Source organism: Convolutriloba macropyga, chromosome 14 (assembly GCF_964194025.1).
Source record: "Convolutriloba macropyga chromosome 14, txConMacr16.3, whole genome shotgun sequence".
In the NCBI taxonomy this organism is placed as follows: domain Eukaryota; kingdom Metazoa; phylum Xenacoelomorpha; order Acoela; family Convolutidae; genus Convolutriloba; species Convolutriloba macropyga.
The window spans coordinates 13419762-13439673 of record NC_134481.1 but is presented as its reverse complement, the minus strand read 5'-3'; the positions used below and the strand labels follow the sequence as shown (position 1 = coordinate 13439673).

General features: G+C 34.2%; 1 protein-coding gene across 5 annotated transcripts in view; it reads left to right on the top strand.

Annotated features, from left to right (window-relative positions):
• The window catches only part of LOC142353355 (neurexin-1-like), a 218456-nt gene extending 203451 nt beyond the window's left edge, over positions 1 to 15005 (top strand). For all 5 annotated transcript variants that reach the window (XM_075405588.1, XM_075405586.1, XM_075405587.1 and 2 more), the window contains 4 exons: positions 2974 to 3096; positions 9088 to 9318; positions 10276 to 10519; positions 13835 to 15005. In XM_075405588.1, the coding sequence (XP_075261703.1) occupies positions 2974 to 3096; positions 9088 to 9318; positions 10276 to 10519; positions 13835 to 14561 (1325 nt within the window). In that variant the 3' untranslated portion in view covers positions 14562 to 15005. The remainder of the gene's footprint in view (positions 1 to 2973; positions 3097 to 9087; positions 9319 to 10275; positions 10520 to 13834) is intronic.
• Positions 15006 to 19912: the final 4907 nt, after the last annotated feature.

Below are 19912 nucleotides of genomic sequence, written 5' to 3'. Positions count from 1 at the left end.
TTTACACTGGCTAGTCTAATTTTGGAGTAAAATTTACGTCATGAAAAAAATATGTTCAGGTTAACTCCCGCCAACAAGATTTGCTTTACATGCGATTCCAACTTCTGCGTGGGTACTTGTGACATTTAATTTGCGTAGCAAGTCCTAACAAAAAAAGCTAAATGTGCTTTGTGGTAATTACCTACAAACTAGTTTATATATAAATGGTGTTTTCACTACTGTAGTAATTACCAGTTATAAGCTACAAAAATATGACAAAACTCTGCTCAGACTTAATTTTGGGGTATGAGTAATCTTCAGACTGTACAGGATAAGATAAGCCTGGGCGAATTCCATGACCTGAACATAATCATAATGAAGAAGAAGAACTGTACATTAAGAAACTTACAATTTCCTGGAGATGCAATGTTACAGAATTGATTTAAGTTTTTACTCTTGAAATGTGCTGGTTCAGCACTGAAGACCTCTGAGACTAAAGTCCGGGATTCAAAATCCAAACAAACCATTAAGCTACACAATAGAACTTTTTCGAAAATTGATATTGTGCTAAAAATTATTTTTAATTGCTCTCTTACGAAGTTTGAGACATTATTGTAAATTTGGGTGTTTTTTTCTCTGCCAAATTTCCTTCGGACCATTTTTCTCTGGAATATTCATATCTTGAGCATTGACAGAGTCTCAAAGACAATAAAGCAGAGTTTTTGATGTCGCCAATTAGACTGATGATGCCGGAGGTTCTCATCGTTGAATACCAAAGTCGATGCCGTTTACACCTATAGAAAATTCTCCAAATTGTGCCGAATAGGTTCTTGACCTTTTTATATCCTGACGTTCATTTTTTTTTAACATTGAAAAGGTGTCATTGAAGTATACCCTTTGTTAGAGGAAAAAGTAGTTGAAATACCACGTTGATTCCTACTAGTGTATTTGTTTTGTTTATCTTTTTTGTGGCTCAAGAGAATACTCTTTAAACCCAAGCTGTTTAGATCATTTTTTGGATAAAAATCAATAGATGTGCGTTTTATATTGTCAATAGTTGCAACATTTGCTCTTGCTGCTGACCTTTTTCTGAACTGAAAAGAATAAATACTGGTGACAGAAATATTGCTGACAGAAATTTCCAACCCTGAGTATTTTTCTCAATTGTAGGTGTAAGTCAAATTGTGAAAACATAGGTTCAATTTTAGGTAAATTCTGGGATTTAATTTAGGATCTTGACGTGATAGAAAACACTTGAGAAAGAATCAGATTTTTAAATATCAAAAATTTGATCAGACAATTTACGTTTTGAAAAATAAAACGGCACCATTGTAAAATGGTATCAATTTTATCGAATCTCGCTTATTAGGATCTCGAATATCAAAATCCGAAAAAATTGCCCATCCACTTTTGTCAAGCGATGAAACCTAATCCTACCAAGCCAATAAAACTGATTTCAATGAAACTTAATCTCTACTCATTTTTCCCACATTTGTCACGTCTGAGAACATTTTTGTCAATTTGTTCATTGGTTTCAAGTGGACGAGATAAAAATGTTTTTGATCACAAACCTACTTTATAAATAAATGAAGTTGGTTTATCGAAAATAGAAAATGGCTAGTTTTTGCTTCCTCTGGTCAACTCGGGTGCTTTTTAGAAAGCTTCTAATTGGTAGCGAAAGATCAAATTCTGTTAAGTCAACTTTTGTTGTAATATAAAGTAAAATACTTTAGTTGCATAACTTACCGATGAAAAAAATTGTTATTGCCTGATGAGTACCATTGCAACTTTTTTTCTCTGTGACTGCTCTATATTTCAACTCGAAAAAGCTGCAGCATTACGTCCCTTAATTTTTCCTTTTTACTCAACTGACCATTGGCTCTTTGAACTTAAAGGAACAGCGTTTTGCAGATTGGTCATTTTGGAATAACTCTACATCAAGTTCAATTTGCTTTCAATATACTCATTATATAAAATCTTATTTGTAAGTGCAGCCATTACATGATCTTGCAACATTTAAGTTTTCCATGTCAAAAGAGTCTGATATTGAATTTTTTAGCTCAAAATGTAATTTAACTGGTTATGCTACTGAATTGGATAGCTCTAAATCAAGTTTTTTTAGATTAAATTAAGTTTTTTCACGAACAATTATATTAGCCATTCAAAAAGTGCCCGTGAATCAACTCGCTTACGTTTTAGGATTACTGCCCCCCTCGTTATTAGGTATGTGTTAGCACATGAATCTTAGCGGCCCGAGTGACTTAGTCCCTGACCCGAGAGCGCTTGCGCCCGAGTGCTGGGTATAAGGCCCGAGGGGGATTAGGATTCATGTGTTAATTTATTTAGTGAACCAAAGGGTACGAAAGGGGTTACACTTTAATTAAAATTAAAATCATCCACGTTTTACCACAAAAATAGATCATTTTGGAAACACCCCCTTATCTGTAACACCCTATCAGAAACTTATTCGCAAACATTTCCAAAGCTAATCAAAAGGTTGCTAGGAAAAAGGGGGTTGGTGAGGGGGGGGGGGTTAGGAGTTTTTGGAGAAGCCTTTCAAAAGTTGTGAATAAGCCAAATTTTTCCTTTTCCGAGGCGAGACAAGTGCTTTCGTTTCGGGTTTTGATGGGAAATGTCGAAAGCATTAGTGGGCATGGCCTCACCACCAAAAATTATGTTTCCTTACTGCGAGCGGGCCGCCAAGTTAGGGCCGCTAAGTGAGGGCCGCAAAACTTAGCAATCCACTTTTGCACGTGCTAATCGCTAATTTCACGGTCCTCCAAGTTTTAGCGACCAAAAAATTCGTACCCTGAGTTCTCTAATGCTCTTTCGCAAAATAAGTTTAATTCTTTATCAGCAATTGCGCATAGGGTTTTTTCAAGTGTTTACACCCACAGTAAATTTGAGTTTTCAACTAAGGTCCAGCTTTTTCTTTTAATTATTCAATCGTACATAATGGAAATTCGAGTGATAATTTCTTTTCTGTTTGTGTAGATATTCTGAGTATCTTTGACGACCAGGCAGGGGTGTTGGTTGGCGGATTCAGAACTAAACACCAGATCTCAGACATGCGGGCAGAGGGAGTTATGACCACCAAATCCGGCTCAGACTTTGTTGGTGAGATACAATCTCAATTTTACAAATGATACGATTGAAACTTTAAAAAGACAATAGTTGATAAATTTATCCCAAGAAAGTACAGGGAGGAAAAAAGGTAGATGATGTTTATAGATATGATTAGGTTGAAGAAGATGATCATGTCTTCTTCGTACTTAAAACGATTCAATTGGATTCCCATATGTGAAGACAGACTTCATTGATCGTTCACTTACCGATATCTCAGTTTCCTTTCTCCCGATAAGGAATTTTAGTCAGTGTTTGTGCTCGTCATATACAATATTCAAAACTTGTAGCTTTTTTGACATACACGAAAAAATGTCTACTACCAGTATAAGAAAGTTTTGAAGAATTGGTACATTCCCCAGTCGACTTCGAATGCTTGTCTTGCAATATCTTTGACTTGAAAAGCCCTCTATTTGTGTTTGTAGGGCTGAACGGAACACTAACATTTTTGCTTATTCGACTGAAATTAAGTTGCTCATTGAAAAACATTTATTCTAGAAAAATTGTTATTTCAAATTGTCTCTTAAAACGCACGCAACTATATCTTGGACAATTTTCTAGCGAAATCAAATGAATACTCCTGTAACAACCAATGAGAGCGAAGTACGACCGAAACGATTATGCAAGAGCCTTACATGATAATCATTCAATAATTTGCAATATCTTACAAGATAGTAATCGTCCTGCTTCGCCTCGGAATTTGATAACTTTTCGATGGTGATAACAACCGTGTGGTAATATTCCTTATATACTCAGTATCAATGAGAAAAATCAAGAGACCAGATACAATTTGTTTTTAACTTTTCTTCAATTTTTTTTAAGTCCGTTAGTTTTATACGAGGATTAGCTAATATGCTGTTGTCGCGAGCCCGGTAGTTGAACGCAGCAATTAGTTGAACTTGTCTGATAATCAGCGATCCGATTGTGTGGGACGCAATATGAAGATAACTTGTTGAGCTTGTGTTGAGTTGCTTGTGTTGAGCTGAATCAATCTCTTGGTGAACTAGAAACAAGCCCGAATTTTTATTGAACTCACCCAATGAGAGGGGAGTCTTTTCGTAAGCAATTTCATCCAACAGTGGGGTACTTGAGCCCAGTTCATTAAAAGGAGAAAATTAAAAAACGAGAGTTAAAAGGCCGAGGGAGAGAGGAAGAAACGTCTGAGACCGGAGAAAACATTAAGATTGGCAATAAGAAGTAATCAGCAAACATTTAATTTTGGATCAATATAAACCAAGATTATTTGATAATGGAGACCACGCAGATTGCAAGAATTCAGAATTGTTTTACCATAAAAAATTTTGATAAGATGATGGTTTACGTTTAAAATTCGTTATCCCGCAGCTCTTCAAAATGGTATAAATCATGGCAGCTAAACAACTTATTTTTCTACTCAGCCTAATTTTCTCCGGCTTGTTTTTGGCAAGTGGTTACTTCAGTTAGCGCACTGCACCAATTGCAATTACATCGGAAAGATAATCTTAACAATAGCTCCAACTAGGAAAAGATGAATATAACTAAATTATGTTACAGTCTGTAACGGATTGAAAACTTCAGAAATGCCATAAATTAGAGGGGAGAAGGGCTAAAAGTTTTCTATTATGACTTAGTAATAATTTGTCTATTATGAGTTAGGTTTTAGTGAAAAAATCCTGCAGCCAAAGATATCTTCTGGAAACTTCTTCTTGGTGTCAATCCAGTTTTGTAACGCCAAAAGAAACATTCAATTTCTTAGCGTTTTCGATACACAGAGATCTTTGTCGCCTTTACATTTTTGGATAACTTTTACTTTTCCGTTCTAGCCAGGTTTTTTGTGGCATGCATGTTTTTTAATTGATTATGGCTGTTGGTTCCCAGGCCACCAGGGCCATGATGAAAACAGCGCTTTGTTTACTCTTTTGTCTTTACTCACGCTAAAATGAAAAAAGTTTTTCGCAAATATTCAGGTTTTCTTTTTTATTCCCCGAGTAGAATGTGAACTAATCTAATTGATAATTTCACACTTCAATGATGATTTTTATTATTATTAACGACTATTCCAAACACTTATTAGGTTGCACAAAAAATAGGGACAAAACCGATATTCAGTTATTAGGTTGTCCTCGAACAAACTTTTGTTCTGGAGGCGAGGTTCTGCGGGTTGCTCCTCAAACAGTTCTCGTCGATAGGCGATTTCATGACATCAAGGTGGCTAGAAATATAGCCATTTAATAAAAAAATTGCTGCTCTGCAAAAAAAAAATACAGAATTTTACCACAAATTTTCTTCATTCTTCATTTGAATAACGAAGGTCGAAAGGCCTTGCGATTCTAGAATTCCTAAAATTCTTTTTTGTTATAAATTGCTCATTTGCTGTTTATTGTTGCGATATAAATTACGGGCGTTGCCATTACTTCTAACACAAATTCCACTTTGAAGCTCATGTGTAGTCCCAATTTAGCCTTCTCCTTCTTTGAAGGTAAAACCTTCACTTTTATTCCCCTTCTACTGTCCAATTTGATAGTTATGAACCATAAAACTAAAACTAACACAAAAAACAAATGCTCTTTGTCCAACGCGGCCAAGGAATTCATGTACCACCACCACCACCACCCCTTTCCTATCTTTTTTCCTACAAAATCACTGACAAATCGCCTACCCCCCCCCCCATCCCCTACACATAATATATAATATTAGTAATAGCATAGTATTTGTTTTTTACATTTTAGAATAGTGCCTATGATAAAACATGATATATGCTCCATTCTTGAAACGCCGTCTGATTTGATGTCTTTTGTTGTTTTTTTAATCTTGACCTCTGCAGACAATCTGACCAAAGAAGCGTGAAATGTTCGTCCTTTACAATGTATCACCCACGTTTCTATTAGAAGATAAATCAATTAGCCGAATTCTGAAACCAACTGATTTTATGAGCAGTTTTTTTATATTCAAGTATTGAAGTTTAAAAATTTTTAAGAAACTTTTTCTCAGAGGAAGAACAATTTTAACATCCGTAATCTCAGAACTCTGAAGTCGTTACAAACTATATGAACTGAAAGCGGGCATAGCCCAAGATGAATATTTATGTGTTTATTTGAAAATATTTTGCTATTTAAAAAAAAACGATTTCATGCGGTCTTTGAAGCGCTCGTTATTTTAACTTATCAGTGAATTAATTTCCTGGAGCGGTATTTGATTTTTCGTTTTCTATAATGTACTGTTTTTGGTTTAGAAACTCTCAACATGGTTTTAGGATAGAAAACGTAAGAATAACATGGAATAATTAAAGTTTCGAATGACAGAGATAAAACGTTGTACGTAACCATTTGCAAACGTGGTTGTTGACTTTTTAGTTTTATTCATTGACATTTTTCGCTCAATTAAACAAGGAACTGCACTTTTTCTGTTAAATAACTTCATAAACTTGGATCAGTTTTTAAAATCTTATGGCAATATTGGTTTTTTCTCAACGTTGAAACAATTGAGGTCTGAACTCATCCGACCTCAAACAACACCAGAAGTTCGAAAGGCTAAAATAAATTTCATGAGATTTGATGATTCAATAATTAAGGATACCAATTCTGATAATAATTTGATCACCAAGTTTACATATCTGATAAAAACCCAATGAAAAATTTTGGCGAAACGTGAAACATCTTGTGAAAAAAACTTGAAGCACATTGATTTCTTGATAAATCTTGATATATCATTTTAGTGAGGTTGCGCTCAGCATAACCCAGAAAAATTGTTCAGAAAACTTTAAAAGATGTTTTCTATTTTTCACAACTGTAATTTACTCTAGAACAATGTTGATGGTATCGAGGTTTAACAATTAAAATGTTAAAAAGAAAACAAGATTCACACACACATATCTCACTGAAATCATCCTACATCGTGGAGAACGGAGATATTTCTAGTAGTCAACTTTATGACGAACTCAATCCACTAAAAATTCAATCCACAAGAATATTCATTATTTATTTCAACTCTCTTCTCAAGTTTTTTTTTGTTTATTGAGTTCTTCAACTGCTTTAATTAAATTTTTTATGACTCAATTTTGTTCGTTGAAAAAGGAGCTTTTGGTTTTGACTATTTGATGTGGTCATCTTTAATGTTTTCTTACTTGATTGTACTCTAAATTTGATTTTGGTTAACTTGTTTATTAACAACTGAATACCTATTAACATTATATTTGGTTAGCCATGATGTCAAAGGACGTTTTATGTCAAGCAAACAACTACAGATGGCACCTCGGCCTAAACTCATTCAAAAAAGAACCCACATTTTGTGGCTAATGTCTGGAAACGCAAATTTGGTCATTTGTATACATTTTGTCCTAAGTATTCACGGATAAACGTAATCTATTTCCACAGATTTGAGCATGTAATTAGCCTTAAACTTTTTTGCACAATTTTTAATGTCATTACTTGATACCCAGTTCAAAGACTTTTTTTTTCTTGAGAACATTGATATGGGTAATTACAAAACTGTTAATTGTCTTTTCAATCCACAATTGGTATCGAGGACATTTTTGATATTAATCACAATTGAGGCCGTCTTTCATGTCGGTCTAATTGACTTTATCTTAGTAAAAATAATTTAATTATAGCGCGGAAAATAGTGAACAAAATTGCGTAAACTTACTCAACAAATCTGATTGTGCCACGTAATGCAATTTTGTGTAACTTATCGGAAGAAGTTAACATGTGTCAATTTTTAAGGTTTGAAGAACTAATGTTTTGGGAACCATTTTATTGTACAAATTAATTTAATTTAGCTCAAAAACTTACACATGCCATTCTATACTGATTCCGGGGTTTACCTTTAAAAAATAATCGATACACGTTTCTTTTTGTTAACGCACTCGTTTAATTTTAGAAAATATATACAGCAGCGTTATCCGAACTAATTTTTGTCTAATTATTTCATATCTAGTTTTTTGATAACCCTGGCCGAGACCGAATGGTTAACTTGTAAGAACTTGCAAGTTTCTGGCAGAAACTTACAAGGCGATTCATCCCAAAAACTTGCAAGTTCTTACAAGTTAATCATTCAACTTGACAGTTCTTACAAGTTAATCATTCGACTTACAAGGTTCTTACAAATTAACCATTCGATTTAAAAGGCTCTTAAAAGTTAACCATTCAACGCAGGGTTCTTAGAAGTTAAACATTTGACTTACATAATTACAGAATATAAGTTACTACCAGACAACTTTTCTGCCTGTATTGTAGCAAAAAAGATATGTAGCAAATAAAGATATAAGCAAAGTTGCAAGATATTATTGTAATCATATGCTTCAAAAATATAGAATCTGGGAAAGTGTGAATTGAAATTAAAGAATAAAAATTTGTAAAATAAATGAAGGGTCATGGAGATATTCTGAGAAAATGCTGATATATGAAACTTCTATCAAAGTCAAAAGGGTTTAAAGATTCAGGGAACACTATTTTTTTAAAAAAGCGTTAGTGAAGAAGCCAATTGAGATCTACTGTTCATTAAATGAATTGCAAGAGGACCTCTTGAGTTGATAAAATTGAGAAGTAAACCTTTTATCAACTTAGGTTGCATTGTAATATGTTATTCAAAATGAGCAACTAACTCTCATCCACTTTCTACGGTAAATGACTGAGTTGTAAATTGAATTAACCAATAAGAGTCGAGCTCAACCAGAACGAACTTGCAAGAAACTTAGCAGTTAACCATTCGACTCGCAAGTTCTTACAAGTTTACTATTCGACTTGCAAGTTCTTACAAGTTAACCGTCTTTTGCAAGAAACTTGCAAGTTTTTACAAGTTAACCATTCGGTCTCGACCCGGGAAGTTTCGATCAATCACCGTGAAAACTTCCCCGAACATAGGGTACCAACAATGAGGTTGTAACATTGCTTGGTTTAAATCAGTTTTATATTCTTTAGTGCTATCATTAACTTATGGTGCCCTTATTGTTATGAATTATTATGCATAATTTTTTAATTATTATGCATTTGTGTGTTTTTGTTCTAGGCATGATCAGAGGTCTGTATCTAAATGGGATGCGAGTATTACACTACGTGGCATATCAGTCCCCCTACTCTCGTATATACGGGGATGTCCGCTGGGTCAACTCAGATGACATCCACTTTGACATTGGTGACCCCTTCATCCAGCCAGAAGTTGACCCCTCATTTGACCCCAAAATGGAGGACTGTATGTTCCGGTTGCAAATATACCCACCTTGTACCAGTAGAAACAAAGGTGAGTTATCACCCACCCCCCCCCCCTCCCCAACAAGAGTCTTTGTTTTTGTTTTCGTATAACCTATGCTTGATTTTTTCCCGCCATAACCCCCCCCCCCCCAGTTTAATGGTCTTAACTTATAGCCCCCAACCATGAGGAATATACTATTATGGGGGGCTATAATTTCAGGAAGGCTGGGGGTGCTATAATGGGAAAGACTCGTCTCTTCACTAATAATGATTTGTGTAGCAAATTAAATGATTGTTTTGTATCAAATATAATTTCATATATCACGTACTCATAGACGTATTAAAATATATCAAATACGGATGCCATATTAAGAGAATTTTTCACTAACCCTGATTAATTTTCACTAACCCATAAGCAAATAAAGTAAAGACTCGATTGTATAGAAGACCCAGTAATCAGATTTATTGAAACAATCAGAGGGCATTCATCAGATAGTCAGAGTTCTCAAAATAACAGCCCGGGTTAATTTTTTCTGGCGATTGATCTCTGTTGGGGCGAATAACTCCAATTTATTTGATCAAATCAGACCTCTTCCTGTTACAAACTTTTGTAATTGAACTCGGCAATTTTTAAAGCTTTTTGTGAGAATAATCGGTAAAAAATTGATGAAAATTATGTCACAAATTGTGTCACAAATCGAAAAATTATGTCACAAATTCTGTCACAAATCGAAAAATTATGTCACAAATTGTCACAAAATGTGTGAGCAGAATTTGAACAAACATGCGTTGTATCAAAATGATCACGCTCAGCTGTCATCACATCAAAATTGTGCAACCAAAGCTTAGCAGATCTGTAAGAAGCTGTTATGCTCACAAAATTATAATAATATTTAACAATAATATTTTTTTAAAAAACGCTATTTTTATTCTAATAAATTATTAGGTTTTGTAGTTCTTATCCCTGATTTGTTTCTTTTGTGAGAACTTTTTGCGCTTTAATTAGATTACGACGACAACATGCGAGAAGTAACAGACAGAGTTCCAACAGCCACAGAGCCAGGTGACATCAAAAACAGCAATAACAACAACAATAACAATCCAGACTGTGTAACTTGTGCTCCCTCAACCGGTCTTGATCCCACCCAGAATGACCAGGCAGGACATCAACAGACAGTGAAAGATGGAATCCGCATTGGGAACTCGGACGATGTCAAGTCTCGTTTTGACAATGATCGAGGAACAGACAGGTTTGTTAGAGGTTTCACTCTTTTCCTCAATTCTAATGAAGGCCTCTTGGCGAATGACCCAGCGCGGCGTCCCCAGGTTGAGGTGCCAGACTGAAGTGACCTCTGATTACGCCATCTTTGAGTGCACACTTGCGGTGCGCACTGTATGCTCGAATTACATAATCTGCAAAAAAAATTGAAGCGGAGGAAAGTCCGGTCAATAGTTTTGATAACAAACTTGTCTGATCAGAGTTTACTTCGGTCTGGGAAGGTCTGATCAGAAGCAAAAATGTGAAGCACGGACGCTTAAAAGTGTGAGCAAAAATGGTTTCAACTGGAAAAATATCTGATCAACAGACGTCTCGGACCCACAAATGTCTGATTGGAAACGACTTTGGACTCATGAATGTCTGATCAGAAGCTTCTGCGAGCTATATAAATCTTATATGGCTATAGAGTTATATAAGTCTTATATAGCTATATATTTGTATAGGTATATAAGCTATATAAGTCTAAGCAGGATAAATCCTTGAATTTTTTTAGCATTTAAGTTGTAATCACTGTACTACTCTAATAGGTTTTTACACAAAACCTAACCCGAGAACTTGTCAATCAGAAATAATTTGACAAAAACCTACCTGAAAAAAGTTTTTCTACTTGTTAAAAGCAGCCATCAGACTCTCAGCGGCTATTATTTTGGCGCTCTCCTTTTTACAATTCAAAGAATTTGTTACAATTCAAAGAATTTGAATTGCATTGGGGCGCTGTCTTTTTTTTAAGATCTGTTCACACATTTTCATGATTCTTGAAGTCAAATTAGAGTAGTGATTTTGGTCACACCGAAACAGGAGTTGGAGCAAAAAAACGAGCGGTTTTGCGAAGTGCAATTTTTTCGCTCTAATTTTAAAGTAGAGTGAGAAAACGGAGTTTGAACAAAAATTCTTTTTCTCCCTAATGGTTTCTGGTTCACATGCGGGAATTTGATATTGACTTTGTTTTTTTCTAAATATTGATCTGATTTTATTACAATTCCCTCCTCATATTCCGTTCTAGATCTAGTGTTTTGTTTAGTGCATAAAATTTCTTTGAATTGTACGTCAGGACGTTTTCCTGCCATGTTCTTTAATTCGCTTTACTTTTTGATCACGTTTTTTGTTTTACATAAGTCACGATTTTCACGTTTGACTTCTTACTTACTTCACGTACTGTTTCTTCTGAATTGCCTTTTACGCATTCAATTACGCAACGTGGTGAAAACTGCCAAAGTCAAAAGATCAAAATCGAAAGAGACCGGATAAACTGATAAAGCCCAATCATTAAGTCATTGAGAGTTAGGTTATCAAAGTTCCTTAGAGTGTTTGCTTGCTAACATTTGTATTAAGCTTATTAGTTTTCAAATCCAACTGAAACTGCACGCCAAACCAGAACACCTTTAAACACTGAAAAGAAAAACATAAATATTCGGTCAATTTATCTCTTTTTTTGCTGTTTCAATCCCGATGTGCATCAAACGCGTCAACGGCGGTTATTTGCCGGCAATCTGCCGGCTATGTTAGAATCTGCAGAAGCTGTTTCATATTCTAGCGAAGATGTTGAAAAGGCTCTGTGGTTCCATTTCTATGTTTCTATTTTTATCTTTTTTAATTACTCAGGTCACTATTTTTAATTGCCTTAGAACAAAGCTTGTAGCAATTACTTTTGTCCAGTGAACTTTTTACTACAATTTTTAGCTCGACCGATTTTTCGTCAGATCCTTTTAACTTTTCATCCTTAAAAATAGATTAAACATGTATTAGAGAATTAAGTTCCCATTTCAATTCAAATTTTAAATATCTTCCTCGTTTACCATTCAATTTTCATTGTTTACATATAGTTTCAGAGTAAGTTTTGGGTCTTATGATAGTTTTGAAATATAGCTTTCAGATTAAGATATTTAATTTTTTAATAGCCGCACAGCGTTAGCTGGGGCTATTATTGGCCTTATCTCGGTTTCTTATAATTTAAATAATTTGAATTGTATTGGGGTGCTGTCTTTTTTTAAGATCTGTAAACACAATTTCATGATTCCTGAAGTCAAATTGGAGTAGTAATTTTGGTCAGGCGGAAACAGGAGTTGGAGCGAAAAAACGAGTGGTTTTGCGAAGTGCAATTTTTTCGCTCTAATTTTAAAGTAGAGTGAGAAAACGTTGTTTGAACAAAAAATCGCTTTCTCGCTTCTGGTTTTTCGTTCACATGCGGCAGTTTCACTTTGATTTTTACCACTTTTTTTGATTTTTTGCATCGGATTTATTTCTTAATGGGTTCCTCAATCCAATTTTAGTTCATTCTAGGTCTAGTATTCTGTTTGAACCAATTTTTGATATCTCGCTTGTGGTTTTTTGTTTCACATGCGGCATTTTGACATTGATTTTCTGTTTTTTTAATCTGATTTATTTAGAATTGGTTTTCCCATCTCTCTGTTTGTCCATTCTAGGACTAGTTGTTTGTTTAGTCAATGAATATTTTTGGAATTGTATGTCAGGACTTGTCCTTCTATGATTTTTTATTTCGTCGTCAAGATTTTTGTTCCGACCATATGACGTCACAACCACGTTGTTCATTCATTAAAGTAAATTAACTGAAACGCGTGCGTGATGTCATTTTCCGCACTTAGCGAGTTTTTTTTTTTCGTTCATTCTCGTGATTAAATTTTTGGTCTTACGTGACTTACCTCTTTCTCAAAAATGACTTCCTCTCTTTGAAATTGTCTTTTGTTTACGTTAATTCAAAGAAATAAGGTCTATTGGACGTGTCACTCTATAAGAACAGCTGATAGAGGCAGCTGTAACTTAAACAGATTCTTAATCAAAATATAACATCTCAGTCTTCAATGAAAAGACTATTTTTTTTGGTCTGTCTTTTTTACTGTTTTTAGTTTGAGACTGCACATCTACGATGCTATTGCGGCTATTTTCTGGCAATCTACCAGCTATGTTTATAATTATTGCCTTCAAATTTCTACTTATTCGTTTTCTTTACTCAAAGGTTGATGTTTGAATGCTCCGTTTTTTTAAATATTTTGCTCGTTCGGAATTCTCTTCTTCAATTCACCACATACTGCGGATTAAATTTACTCAGGTAGTTTTTTTTAAAAAACAAGAAGCACCCTACAAAATTATAAAATTTATCGCAATATCTAGAGTTTATTTCGGAAAGTAAGAAAATAACCAAAAAAAAAAACAATAATTCTGATAGCAGAAAGAATGGAAGTCCACATGAAAAATGTCATTGATTAACCCCCCCCCCCCCCATCCCAGACAAAATTGTAATTATTTTATGGCCCGTTTTCCTTTCCAGATTAATCAACACAACTCGTGGTATCAGAATGTCCACATCCGCAGCTGGAATTACAATCGGAATCGTGACATCAGTAGTCATGGCACTCCTAATCCTAATCTTCGCCATATACAAAATGAGACACAAAGCCATTATAGACCAATACGGGGTCGCGATTGAAATCAGCGAGAAAAACGGCGGAGCACCTGGGAAACTTCCTGTATTATCCACGACTAACATTGACGAGTTGAACGCCACTGGCGAACATTCAAAGTTCGCCCCGAGTCACGTGAACTCGTTGCCCCTGAACCATATAAGCCCGAATCACAGTAGACATAAACGGAATCTGTCTTTAAGTCATCAACAGTATCAACAAAATAGCGAAAATAATAACTCTGCCTTGATATACACCGATTTCGTTCACAAAAACGGGAACCTTAGCAACGGAAACCCTATGAACCCGGACACAAAAACAACCCCGAAACCAAGCAGTGTTGTGATAAACAAAAACAACCTAAGTAATATTTCACCAAAAACAGTGCTATCTACCAGTAATAATATCAACGGCGGGACTACACCAATTATAGAGGACAAAAGGTCACGTTTAAGGTCAAACTCGGGTCAAAGTCTGCAGGGGTCACAGTTAGAAACATACACGCCTACGCGAAAACCTTCATATTCCAGTTTTACAGACGGACAGTTAATTAATATGCGTGATTTGTCACATTTAAAAGAATGGTATGTTTAGACTAAAATCACCTTTAATCGGAAATACAGTGCAATAAACCAACGACCTGTTATGTGGAGTAATTTTGGCGTCACTTTAGCCGTAATCAATCAACAAAACCGTCTGACCGGCTTCAAACAAGAAGTCAAAAGTCACTCAATTGCAAGAAATTAGTCGCGGTTGGTTTTCAGCATCTATTTGCTCAGATGACAGAAAGATAGAAAATAACAGCAATTTCAGTGGAATATACAGAATATTAAAGTGCCTTTTATCATTTGCGATATTAAGTTTGATTTTTAAATCTACATTATTTTGACAAGAAAGAGAAAGATTTGAAGTACTTGAATTATGCAATAAGTAAATGCCAAATTCGTTGTTTTGTTTTAGTTTTCATTTAATGTTGTCCGTCTATTTTAGTATTTTTATTTTTCTATGCAATTCAGAAATCGAGTATTTTTTCCATGACATTTTTAAAGTTTACTCAACTCAAAGCAAAGCTGTCATCGCGTGAACATCTATCAACATCCAATGTTCTATATTCAACGCAAAAACACCTCAATTTGATGATATGAAATGAAAACGTCTATCGTGACTATAATTCTTTACTAGATGTTTCGCCATTTTTCTTTGGTTTTAAATGTCTGGAACAAAATGAACTTCAGAATTCGGAACAAGTTTATTCACCCGTTTGTATAGGAATAAGAGAAAGGAAACAAGGAAATTTGCTTACAAAAATTAAAAAAATTAAAGGTTTTAAGAAAAAAGGGGAAATTTACGGACCGAAGTTGGATGCTTTTTTGTACGATTGTTGTGATTAGGGGTAATTTAATGAAACAAGGAGGCTCGGTAAAGTGTACGTCATAAGACTGCAAAAATATCAGCAAAACTGAAATTTCCAATTCAAACTTTGCACGACAATGGCGCTGAAGCTGATAAGATCATAAGTGTGTCACTAAAAACAATAAAAACATAATTGCGCATTTTTCACAACCAATGGGACCTAACATTAAAAGTACATTTTAATAAGCGAACAACAATCCTATAAAAAGTACAAATATATCAAAATCACAAACATTTTATAAAGTCTCTGAGTAAAAAAGCCGACAAACAATTGGTTGAGGCTTAAAAAGTAAAAAAATAAATTACCGCTCACTGGAAACGGGTTGTAACATATCTTTGCGAAGACTGAGCTGCAATTCGAACCAAAATGGTTTTTAAAAAATGGCGGCTCAAATATCCAGATTAGTTTTTGAAAACAAATATTTTCAAAAGTCATAACACACAAGATTTCAAGTTTTCAACTAAAGGAAATGGATCAACTTGCAACACCTCAGGTAGCCAATTGTGCCTGTTTTCAAAGAAACTAAGTCACAAGACTACAAAACAACTGCAAATACAGACGGAAGCTAAAACCTCAAAAACACAATTATAAGATGTTATCTGCAAGAACCAACTCATCATCTGCTTCTCATCTGATCATCAACGGGACTTCCTTATAGAAAGACTACGTAGCAATAGCAACAAAAAGAAACCCAAAAATGTACAGTTTAGAGAATATTCTTCAAAACTTTCATGCAATTAATTGATCGAGGCCATCAATCAAAACATATAAGCACACATAAGAAATTAAACATGAGAAATTTAACATCATATAAGCATATGAGAAATTAATGTGAATTAACGAAGGTTAGTGGGACTTCCTGTTCATGAGATTCAGCTGCATGATATGTTTGTTGACGGTAATTTCTTTTGTAATTATTATTGAAAAATAATTTTGCCCTGATTTGTCATTTAAAAAAAATGAAAAACTAACAATGGGAAAATACTTTGGATAAAGGGCCGCGCCCAAGTAAAGTCTTAAAGTTTTAAGGATCCAAGGTGAAATGAAGATCAACCCTGATATTGCTGCGCCACTAAGAGAACGCTTGATTGTTCAAATCTTTTAGAAAAGCATCAAACTTTAAACAAAGTTTTTAACTATATCAAAAATACATAATGCATTTTGCATATTTATCGGGTTTAAACTTGCAAAAAAACTGACCTAATTTTAATTCCAGAAGCTATTAAAGCCTGCGACGGTACAGCTAGATCAGCAAAGAAAAATTATTTTCGAGGACTGTCAATTCTGTGGAAAATGGCTTAAAAATAGAGCAAACAGAGCAAGCTCACTAAGCAGGGGCAAAGTGATAGGCATTTCCAATCTTTCATACGCTGAAATAAAAATTGACCAATTAACCAGGCGATTGTGCAAAGAGGAGCGAGTAATAATATTTAGGAACTTTCTTTTGAAATTTGAAAATGAAGCAACTTTAAGGAAATAGGTAACCGAAAACCAAACAGTATAGAAACACTAGGAGCAGTGAAACCATGAAAACAGTAGACATTATTTTTGTCTAAATTAGCTGAGGTCTTTTGTTTCTAAAATTTGTTCAAAAAAATAAAAAGGCTGAAAAAAAACATGAAACACATTCCAATACCAAAACAAAGCAAGAACATTGTTAAATTTTAGTGCATCACAACGATCGAGAAATACGATTTTGCTCATTTTTTTGTTTCCAAGAGAAATTTTTAGTTCTGTCATTCCTAACCCATAAATATCCGACCTATTATTACAGCCAACTTAACTTGATTTGTAGGTGTTCCACAGTGTGCTTTCCTTATATCCGATGTTTTTGACGTTTTGTCTACAGTTGAATTTCTCCCGAAAACTAATGGTTATTCAGAAAAATTGGACACTAACAACCAAGGAAAAACTAGGAGCTGTAAAAATATGAATTTTTTCAATTGACAAAAAAATTTTTTGACTAAATAATATTTCAATATGAGAAAAGCTGAAAAATAAACTTGGAACACATTCCAATACCTAAAGAATACGGAAAAAATTGTCAAAAATTAAAAGCATCACTAAAATCAAGTGACACGGTTTTGCTCATTTGCTTGTTTCTGACAGATATTCTTGATTCTATAGATATCTCACCTATTGTTACAGACAAAATAAGAACATATAGGAGCTCTACAGTAAAGATCTTTCCGTGGAAACGATATAAAAACAAATTGATGCTTTATCCCCAATCGAATTTTCCCCCAAGAACCAAACGGAAACACTGATGTTTATCAGAAAAGAAGACGGAAATATGCACAAAGAGTATAATGGGAAGGAAATATGCACAAACTGTAAATTGGAAGAAGTTTAGCTTAACATTCTGGGAGTAACAATTTTCACCAAAAAACAATCCTTTAAAATTGGTGTAAATTTTTTGATAATCCCTTTCTCTATGATGTGCACGGTAAAATCTGGGTTCTCTAGAGCCAAGACTTAAAACATGAATTTCCTTGTTTTGATTTGAAAAACTTTTTAAATGGTATGAAAATAAACTTTCATTTTCTTTTTCTTTTCGACAGTTTTAATAAATGTGAAAAATTTACTGCTAAAGGAATTTGTTTTGTGCAATTTCCGCCTTTGGGAGAACTGATTTGTTCGATAATTTTAAAAAATGTGTTTGAAATATCTCCATATACTTCAAATTCTAATTTCAATACCTAAAAGCGTATCTTCAAACCTGAAAAGAAGTGATACTTGAAAACTTTTTGAACATTCGCAAGCAGTCAAAAAATTAAGATTTTCTCTACAATGCTAGAATGAGGAATGTGTTTTGTAAGAGCTTTTTCATTGTCATAACTGTAGTATTTTCATCAAAACATATCGTTAGGCCAAACTAGACTGAGCAAAAAAGATTACCGTACCTCAAAGCTCCTAACCATTTTTTATTGTGAGTTGTATCGAAACAGTTTCTACAAATTTGGCTCTCAGTTTTTTCATGCTGTTCAGTCAAGTGGATCCAATTCAAAAGGAATTAGTAAAACTTGACCTTTCTCTCTACCTTGTTTTGCAGGAAATTGTTTTTGAATTTCATTGAACTACACAATGGCCTCCACAAGAGAATCTCCCTAGAGATTTTTGTACTGTCTCTATTATGGGAAACTGGAAATTGGAGATAGTGTAGCTTTATGACTCGGAGTAGCAATTTTCCCACAACAACAAATTTGTCAATCCTCTTAAAATTGTTGTATTCTTTGGAAATCCTTTTCTCTATAATGTGGACGCTAAAAATCTGCGTTCTCTTGAGCCAAGAGACAACGTATGAAATTAGTTAAAAAGTACGAAAGTAAACTTTCAATTTCTTTTTCCACTCTGACAGCTTTATTCTGTATGAAAAGCATACAGCTGAAAAAATTTATTTAATTCAATTGCGCTTCTGGGTGAACTCGTTTGTTCGAAACATCTTTTAAAAATGTATGTCACAACAAATCTATATTTCTTTTATTCTATTTTGAATATTGAATAGCGAATCATCAAACGTGAAAAAGGAGGAAAATTGAAAACTTTTTAACAAATTGAACATCAGTTTTCTCACAAGAACTCAAAAAATTATAATGGCTTCTTCTAATGTAGATTGAGTTTTGTAAGATGTTTTCATTGTTATGACTGTTGTATCTCAGCCGAAAACATAGGCCGGAATAGACTAACCAAGAAGGTTACTGTACCACCAAGCCCCTAACCCATATTTTTGTGTGTTGGAACAAAGTATTTCTAGCAATTTGGCTCCTTTTCATGGTGAGAATTTTTTCAAGCAATTCAATTTTTAAGTAGAACCCAGCCAAAAGGCATCAGTAAACTTTGACCGTTTTCATTACCCCCGAAAATTGCTCTTGAACTTTTTGAAGTACACAATGGACTCTACAAGAGAATGTAACCAGTGTTTTTCGATAGTTTTTTTGGAACATTTTTTATCAATTTGAATAGTTCTCCATCTTATTGCATTTGTTCTTTTCCTTCTGGCATAAACTAGAACTTCAACTGGCAATAAATTATCAATTGGCGAATAGAAATGAAATGGACATTTAATCATCATCTTTCGAATACAAACGTTATTGTAAATATTTGGTTTAGGATTGAGATTGTTTGGTTGTGCAGATATTCTGGTATCCTGGTTGGGAGATCTTGCCTTTGAAATTCAGCAATTTCAAAGTTATTTCAATCTTTTCTATATGCTTGGAGCCCAATTTTTCATGAGAAATACCTCAGCATAAATTTACAGTAAAAATGCACTTCATCGCAAGACATTTGTTGCCTATTATTTTTCTAGGAAAAAGAAATGCCGAACATTGCCCAATTATTAGTAAATAATTTCATCAAATTATTTTTTTAAGTTTTTTCATTATTCAAGCAATTCAAAGAGCATCAGTAAAATTTGACCGATTAATTTACCCCCGGAAATTTCTTTTGAAGTTTTTTGAAATACACAATTTAACCAGAGCTTTTTGAGAGTTTCTCGTGAAAGTTTCTATCAAATTGACTAGTTCTCCATCTT